The 8712-nt window shown below is 51.8% G+C and overlaps 1 protein-coding gene and 1 pseudogene across 1 annotated transcript; one reads left to right on the plus strand and one right to left on the minus strand.

The window, feature by feature from the left end:
• The first annotated feature begins 664 nt into the window (after nt 1–664).
• On the plus strand, nt 665–1262 carry LOC142365066 (olfactory receptor 14A16-like; annotated as a pseudogene).
• Nucleotides 1263–4250: 2988 nt separating this feature from the next.
• Nucleotides 4251–5231, minus strand: LOC142365081 (olfactory receptor 14A16-like). The gene has a single exon (XM_075445525.1). The coding sequence runs from the start codon at nt 5190–5192 to the stop codon at nt 4251–4253; it is 942 nt and encodes a 313-aa protein (XP_075301640.1). The 5' UTR covers nt 5193–5231.
• Between the last annotated feature and the right edge of the window lie 3481 nt (nt 5232–8712).

The raw sequence follows: 8712 nt of genomic DNA on the forward strand, positions 1-8712 counted from the left end.
TCCTCTCTCTAGGCTTCCTCTCTTACCTCCGGGGCCTGGGATTCCTGAGGGCAAGTCACAGCACTGAAGACTGAAGCAAAGAAGACATTCAGTAGCTCTGCCTTCTCTGCATCCTCCGTCACCAGGACACCCACCTCATTCAGCAGTGGCCCCACATTGTCCCTAGCCTTCCTTTTACTACTGGCGTAGTTGAAGAAGCCCTTCTTGTTGTTTTTGACACCCCTTGCGAGCTTCAGTTGCAGGTGGGCTTTGGCCTTCCTCGTCGCATCCCTGCACGCTCTGACCACATTCCTGTACTCTTCCCAAGTGGCCTTCCCCTCTTTCCACATTCCATGGACCTTTCTCTTCCACCTGATCTCCGCTAGAAGCTCCTTGTTTAACCATGCAGGTCTCCTGCCTCCTTTGCTATATTTCTTTCTCAGGGGGATGCACCGCTGTTGAGCATGGAAGAAGTAATGTTTAAAGAGCGACCAGCACTCTTGGACCCCCCTGCCTTCGAGAGCCCTGGCCCACGGGATTCCTCCCAGTATCTCCTTGAAGAGGCCAAAGTTAGCCCTCCTGAGGTCCAAGGTTTTGATCCTACTTATCACCCTGCTTCCTCTACGCAGGATCCTGGACTCGACCATTTCATGATCACTGCAGCTGAGTCTACCTCCACCTCTATATGGCCACCTGCAAACCCCTGCACTACAGGACCCGCCTGGGCAGCAGAGCTTGTGTCCGCATGGCAGCAGCTGCCTGGGGCACTGGTTTCATCTACGCCATGCTGCACACTGCCAATATCTTTTCACTTCCACTCTGCAAGGTCAATGCTGTGGACCGGTTCTTCAGTGAAGTTCCCCAGATCCTCAAGCTCTCCTGCTCTGACTCCTCCCTCAGAGAGCTTAAGCTTCTTATTTTAAGTTCTTTATTATCTTTCAGAGGTTTTGTGTTCATTGTGCTGTCCTATGTGGAGATCTTCAGGGCTGTTCTGAGGATCCCTTCTGAGCAGGGAAGGCACAAAGTTTTCTCAATGTATCTTCCTCACCGGGCTGTGGTCGACCTGTTTCTCAGCACAGGTATGTTTGCCTACCTAAAGGCCCCCCTATTTCTCCTCCCCATGCCTGGACCTGATGATGGCAGTACTGTGCTCGGTGGTGCCTCCGGCAGTGAACCCGCTCATCTACAGCATGAGGAACCAGGAGCTCAAGGATGCCATTAAGAGACTGATTCCACACACATTTTTTATTAGTGATAAAATTGCTACCTCTCTCCTCAAATGATTCTCAGAGTGTCTGTTTCCAGGTTTGTTTTGTTTTATTTTGTTTTTTGTTGTTGTTTCATTTTTATTGATTTATTTATCTACTGTTACACTTATCATTATTGCTTCTGCTATGGTTATTCATGGTTATTATGGTCCTAGCCTGGTGCCTTGGTGTGTCTAATGTCAGCTAAGAGGGAGCTCTCTCAGAGTTTCTCTGTAAGAAAATGGGATCTTCTCAGTGCAGTGCTTTCAGGCTGGGCTCTTCCACTCAAGACGCCTGAGGAACTATACCACTGATGAGCCTCTTCCTCCATGTGTTTGGGGCTAAAAGCTCAGACCATTTAAGAGACATAGGGCTGGATTTAGGAGTCACCAGCTGGTGCCTGCTGAGAGTGAAGATGATAAGTGTAACTGAGGGACGCAACCAGGGCTTTCACACAGGTGACATTAAGGGCACCAATCTTTTAGGAGTGGAATCTAGAGCTGCCTGAAGAGCACAATGGTTCTCCAGCAAAAGCATGTTCCTGGGCTTGAGTAGGTATGACAGGTGTGGCATAAACAGGGTTTGGGGCTGAAAGTATAGGATGTGTGCCAACCTTCTCTGGGCAATCTACAGTCCAGAGCAGAAATTACCACAGAGGGACACACTGGCCTGGATGTGACGACATCTATTCTGGAGTAGAATGGGATGAAAAACTCAAGATGTCTTGGGTGACAACACTTCTCCTAACATAGCTCTGTATACACCACTGGCTCGCATGGTTGCCTTGCAGTGCCCTGGCCCTTCTCCACAGGGTCATTTCTCCACCAGTCAGGACCCAGCCTGCTTGGGTATGTGAGTTTATTCTTCCCCGAATGCCATCCACAAAAACAGCAGATGAGGGTACAAAGCCAGCAAAGCCAGGGCCAGCGGGGTCAACTCTCAAGAGCAGAGCTGGGCTGTTTGTAGAGGAATGTACGAGGCTCATCAAAGAGAATAACTTGGGAGGAAGAAGAAAGAAAAAGAAAACAATCTGAGATATGATGAGGCCTGCTCGGGGTTACCTGCCTAGCAACCCTGTGTCACTGACTTCAGTGGCACACAAAAGCCACAGCTGATCACTCCAGACAGAATCACAGAACCACAGAATGGTAGGGGTTGGAAGGGACCTCTGTGGGTCATCTAGTCCAACCCTCCTGCCAAAGTAGGGTCACCTACAGTAGGCCGTAGAGGACCTTGTCCAGGTGGGTCTTCAATATCTCCAGAGAAGGAGACTCCACAACCTCCCTGGGCAGCCTGTCCAGTGCTCCGTCAACCTCAGAGGGAAGAAATTCTTCCTTGTGTTCAGACGGAACTTCCTGTGCTACAGTTTGTGCCCATTGCCCCTTGTCCTGTCGCTGGGCACCACTGAAAAGAGCTTGGCCCCATCCTCCTGACACCCACCCTTCAGATATTTAGAAGCATTTATTAGGTCCCTTCGCAGCGTTCTCTTCTTCAGGCTGAACAAGCACAGCTCCCTCAGCCTTTCCTCGTAGGAGAGATGTTCTAGTCCCCTCATCATCCTTGTAGCCCTCCGCTGGACTCGCTCCAGTAGCTCCTCATCTTTCTTGAACTGGGGAGCCCAGAACTGGACAGAGTACTCCAGATGGGGCCTCTCTAGGGCAGTGTAGAGGGGAAGGAGAACCTCCCTCAACCTGCTGGCCACACTCCTCCTAATGCACCCCGCAATGCCATTGGCCTTCTTGGCAGCCAGGGCACACTGCTGGCTCGTGCTTAAACTGTTGTCCACCAGGACACCCAGGTCCCTCTCCACAGAGCTGCTCTCCAGCAGGTCCACCCCAAGCCTGTACTGATGCATGGGGTTGTTCCTCCCCAGGTGCAGGACCCTGCATTTGCCTTTGTTGAACCTCATCAGGTTCCTCTCTGCCCAACTTTCCAGCCTGTCCAGGTCACGCTGAATGGCAGCACAGCCTTCTGCTGTATCTACCACACCTCCAATTTTGGTGTCATCAGCAAACTTGCTGAGGGTACATTCTAACTCTTCATCCGGGTCGTTGACGTAGGTCTGCTTACTCCCACGGTCATGGGGAACCTGAGTGCTCTCCCTACCACCATCAAGAGGAGACCTGTGGTGGAAGAATGCACAGTCACTCATCCTGGAAGGCACCTCAGGAGATCCCTAGGCCAAGCAAAACCACTGTCAATGGAGAAAAGAGATATCAGGGTCTGGTTGCTTGTATGCTAGGTTGTATTAGTGGAAAACCTAGGCCTATAGAGACACACATAGAGTGGTGATCCCTGCAGGAGCTGATCTTAGGACCTCCATCTGTCCAGGAGCTGGTCCTGGGATCCCCTCATCCCCTCAGTTCCCCCATGCACACACAACCACATACACATACACACATAAATGGGTCTCTAGTACAGAATCACAGAACCACTGAGGCTGCAACACAGCAGGACTCCACCTTCTCTGTGCTTCCTCTTCATGCTTGATTTATCTCAGGAGCTCCTTTCTCATCCATAAAAGCCTCCTGCAACCTGTCTTGACTTCCTGCACTTCTGGGTGCACTGTTCTGGACCTTGAAGGGGAGATCCTTGACCACCAAACATCTCTCCCCTCTGCTCTGCTGGACCATATCCCATGGGATTCTTCCAAGCAGGTTCCTCAGCAGACCAAAGCCTGCTCTCCTGGTGTCCTGCTCTTTGCCTTGTTCCCTTCTCTCAGGAGCCTTAATTCTTTCTCACCCCTGACTGTTACATCCCTGACCAGCTTTTTCTTGCTTCTGTGTATGATGTCGTGCAGGAGAGTGACCCTCATTGGCTCCTCAGTCTCCCTTGTCAGGAAGATTTTGTCAATAAGCTCCAAAAATCTACAAACTCCCACAACACTCTCATTGCTCCTTCTCACACAGACATAAATCCTCCCAACTTCCAGGCTCACACCATGGTTCCTTGAATTTGATGCACTTAGGGAAAGACAAGTCTGAGATGTCATGACGTACACAGGGAATCGGTTGTAGAGGAAAGTCAGCAGTCTCTGGCTGCTGAAACACATCCAGCCATCACTTTCCTCAGGGCATCCTTGAGCTCCTTGTTCCTCATGCTGTAGATGAGGGGGTTCAGTGTTGGAGGTACTAATGAGTATAAAATAGTAATCACCAGATCCAGGAGTGGGGAGGAATTGGAGGGAGGCTTCAGGTAGACAAAAATGCTAGTGCTTATAAGCAGGGAGACCACAGCCAGGTGAGAGAGGCACGTGGAAAAGGCTTTGTGCCGTCCCTGCTCAGAAGGGATCCTCAGCACAGCCCTGAAGATCTGCACATAGGACACCACAATGAAAACAAAACAAGTAAATGCTAAGCAGGCGCTAACTACAAGAAGCCCAGCTTCCCTGAGGTAGGTATCTGGGCAGGAGAGCTTAAGGAGCTGGGGAAGTTCACAGAAGAACTGGTCCACAGTATTGCCATGGCAGAGTGGAACTGAAAAGGTATTGGCAGTGTGCAGCATGGCGTAGATGAAACCAGTGCCCCAGGCAGCTGCTGCCATGTGGACACAAGCTCTGCTGCCCAGGAGGGTCCCGTAGTGCAGGGGTTTGCAAATGGCAATGTAGCGGTCATAGGCCATGATGGTGAGGAGAGAGTAATCTGCTGTCAACAAGAAGAGAAAGAGAAAGACCTGGGCAGCACATCCTGTATAGGAAATGTCTCTGGTGTCCCAGAGGGAACTGGACATGGCTTTGGGCAGAATGGTGGAGATGGAGCCCAGGTCAAGGAGGGAGAGGTTGAGGAGGAAGAAGTACATGGGGGTGTGGAGGTGGTGGTCGCAGGCTATGACAGTGATGACTAGGCCGTTGGTCAGGAGGGCAGCCAGGTAGATGCCCAGGAAGAGCCAAAAGGTTAAGAGCTGAAGCTCCCGCATGTCTGCAAATTCCAGGAGAAGTAGTTCAGTGATGGAGCTGCTGTTGGACATTTGCTGCTGTTGAGCATGGGGACCTGTTCAAGGAAGAAAAGGCAGCAAGAAGTTAAGGCACTCTGAGTAAAGCCTCTTCCGTTTCTCATGGAAAAACCCCAGGCTGCCTCTCCCCTTTCAGGAAGACCTTTGGCAGGTCCCTTGTGTGAGGTCCAGTTGGTGCTGGCTGAGGTTGCCCAAGGGAACAGGGGTGTATGCTTTGTACACTGGAGGAGTCAGTCCTGCCTTACAGCAACAGGTAAATAAGAGCACAGGTCGATTTCAGATTAAATCTACTTGTGTTATCAAATAACTTTTCATCTTTCATGCTCCCAGTTCACGCGACTGCAGAGCAGAACTGTGGAGATCTGGTTTTGTTTATTCTCCTCCAGTTGTCCCACCACAGCTGAGGAGTGCTTTTACAGCATTTCTGCTGCCCTTCAAGTGAAATCTGGTGGGTCCTGAGAGGTAAAGAGACTGTCCCTTCGTGCAGAGTGAGGGGAGCTGGTCTCAGCTGCCCTGTGCTGGCACCTTTTGGAGCTGGAGGACAATCGCAGGCAGGTGTTTTTCTCAAAAAAAACTGGACACTGCTGAGAGCAGAGGAATCCAGTTTCCATGGGCACATCCCCAAAGCCCTCAGCCTGACTCGTTGTACCTGAGGAAGATCTCAGCTCTTTACTCCCGGCCAGGGGCGCACAGGGTTCACTACAGCTGCCTGCATGAAAGCTTCCAGCAGCATTGCGGTGGCCTTAGCGCTTAACGGTCTTCTCCTTGGGGCTGCTAGATGACACAGAGATGCCATGGTTGAGCTGTGTCCTTGCAGTGGGCAGCCTGCAGCCCAGCAGGATAACATGGTGAGAGTCAAATGTCCAAAACCTGGCATGTCCTGTAAAGAGGGTGAGATCACTGCCAGCCCTGCATGATGAAATGCCTGATCACCACAGTTTTGGATGGGACTTGGCTGCTTCTCCTCCATGGACATGTTTGCATAAGAGCCACAGCTTTGGTACTCAGCAGCACCTGAATCCTCACTCACCTCATTAGTCGTTGGGTGGGGGTAGAAGGCAACTGATTACCTGGTGTCCATGACATCAAGGGTGGGGGTCTCTGCTGGGTGGGAGAGGAGAACATGAGGATGCTCCAAGGAAGTTGCCTGCACTGCACATGATGGCAGGAGGCACCCGAATCCCCCCTCCCACTGCATTTCTGGCAGCAGATTTCTCTCCCTCCCTGCCCAAGGCTCTGCTGCCTGCAGCTCTCCCTGCTGGGAGCTGTTTCTCTGTCTCAGCTTCTCCTCTCTGTCTGGGCACACAGAACCCCACTCACACACTGTGTGCTCAGCTCTGCTGTGCAGGAACCTCCAGGCAGGAGATGAGTGCCCAGGGGCATCTCTGTGAGTGCAGGGGCTGCTCAGACCTAACTAGAGCTGGGGTCTCAGTGCCTTGCTCTGAGCAGAGAAGTAAATTCCTGTCTCCCAGTGCCCACCCAGTCCACCAAGAGGAGAAATGTCAAAGCAGAGAGTGCTTCCCTTTCAGATAAATGCTGCCTTGAAGTCCTTCTTCAAAAGCACCCTCTGCCAATGTCCTGGGGTGATGGGCAGCTGTGAGCAGCCCTGACCCATGCAGCACCCCCTAAACAGCAGAAACTCCTTGCCCTGGCCAGGGTCTCATTTTCACCCTCAGCTTCTCCCCCCAGCACCGTGAGGTGGTCCTGGGCAGGCTGAAAGTTGACCCTGGCAGGCAGCAGAGTCCTGCCCTGGCACAGAGACAGGGCAGTGGGACCCTGCTCTGAAGGACAGCCCTGGGCACCCCTGGCTGCACACCCACCTTCACAGCCCTGCAGCCATCTCTGGGAGAGGGCAATCTCATGTCCTGTGCCTCTGATGGTGCAGCACGGAAGCCCTGCTTTGGAGCACCTCTTTCTCCTCCACTCTAGCCATGGGTTGTGCCAGGTTTTGGAGTCTTGTGCAGGATACTCCTGTGCATTGCAGTCAGAGACTTACTGTGTGAAGGACTGTGAAGATTTCTCTTCGAATGAGCTCTCTACATCCTCCAACAACTGACTGCCTTTAATCTCTCTGTCCTCTTCCCTCAGTGCCTGCAGGCATTCCCTCAGCCCTGCTGGGCTTTGCAGAGGAGCTGCTTCTGGGCACAGCTGTCTCTCTGCAGCACTGCCCACTTGTCATGAGCTCCCTCCATCCCAGGAGCCCATTCCAGCTTGGCAGCTGCGGACCAGCCCAAGGCATCTCTCCTTCTGCTCCTTCTCAAGGACTCCCTTGAGAAGTCCCTGGGGCTCCAGGGGAGCGTGCTGTGAAACAGGCTGAAGGAATCACTGATTTTCCCTCCCTCAGCTGGGAAGAGACACTGCTTTCCAGCAGTAGCATTGCTCCTACCAGTGACAGCTTTACACCGAATTCTCACCTTGCCTTGTCCCATCAGCAGAAAGGACAACCAGACTGTGCCAGGGAGGGATCTCCTTTACCCCTGCTGAGGGGAGGGATGCAGCTGAGTCGATCGAGGCATCTCATTTGTGGATTTGTGGTCCTGGGTCTAGAAGGGAACTCAGCTTCCTCTGATTCCGACCACAAGCCCATGGGAACAGAAATTGCTCTTGTGCCAGTAAAGTCTGCATAAAATAGGCACCGGCATGAGAGGTCCTTGTCTCAGCTCCAACGCTGGTTAATGGAGATGGAGGGCAGGAGTGGGCTGCTCAGACACTGCACCAGGCAACATCTGAGGTGTCAGGGGTGGGTGCAGATACGTGCAGGCACCTGCAAACTCAAATGGAGTAGTTCATAGAGACAAGGAAACGTCTTGGGGTATCCTCTTGGAGACTGCTGGGTATTTTATTTGGCCAAGTGAAATGACAGCTGCTGCCCAAATTCTAGGCAACTGAACCTGTCCCCACTCATTATGTCCAGGGCAGCCCATAGAGTTATTCCTCTGAACAACTGCAGTCATGTGCCAGAGGGAGAGCTTGGGCTGTCTCTTTCTCTCCTCCACCAGCTATATGTACAAGGTGTCCAATGGCAACACTGTTACCTCTTTCCTGTTCATCCCCACATTGCCTTACAGAGTTCAGGGTCTCTTCGCATTTAATTTTCAAACCCTGGCCTACCGAACTACTTGAGATGCTAAGGCTTGCAGACACATCACAGGACCTACAGGAAAGCAATTCTCATTCAGGCTGGGTACAAGAGAGACACCCCGAACAGCATCACAGAGAGTGGGATTTGGTGCCTGTGTGTCACTGACTGACGGTATCAGTGAGAGGCATCAGTCATCATACTTCATCATGGGAGCAAGATCTGTCCTTTCTGCACCGCGTAGTTGCAGGCATTGCATGAACAGAAAGCACATCACACAAGGATCTTTACTCACTACCTTGATGATACCCTCATGGAACAGACCAATCGTTTTATCAATGTGCCTGGATACTTCTCCTCTTCAAGGACACCGTATTCCAAGAAATGCAATGGTTCACAGTAAAACTCAACTCAAACTCCAAAGGGAATTCAAGGGCACCAAGATGAGCTGTTGCT

This window comes from Opisthocomus hoazin, chromosome 31, assembly GCF_030867145.1.
Source record: "Opisthocomus hoazin isolate bOpiHoa1 chromosome 31, bOpiHoa1.hap1, whole genome shotgun sequence".
In the NCBI taxonomy this organism is placed as follows: domain Eukaryota; kingdom Metazoa; phylum Chordata; class Aves; order Opisthocomiformes; family Opisthocomidae; genus Opisthocomus; species Opisthocomus hoazin.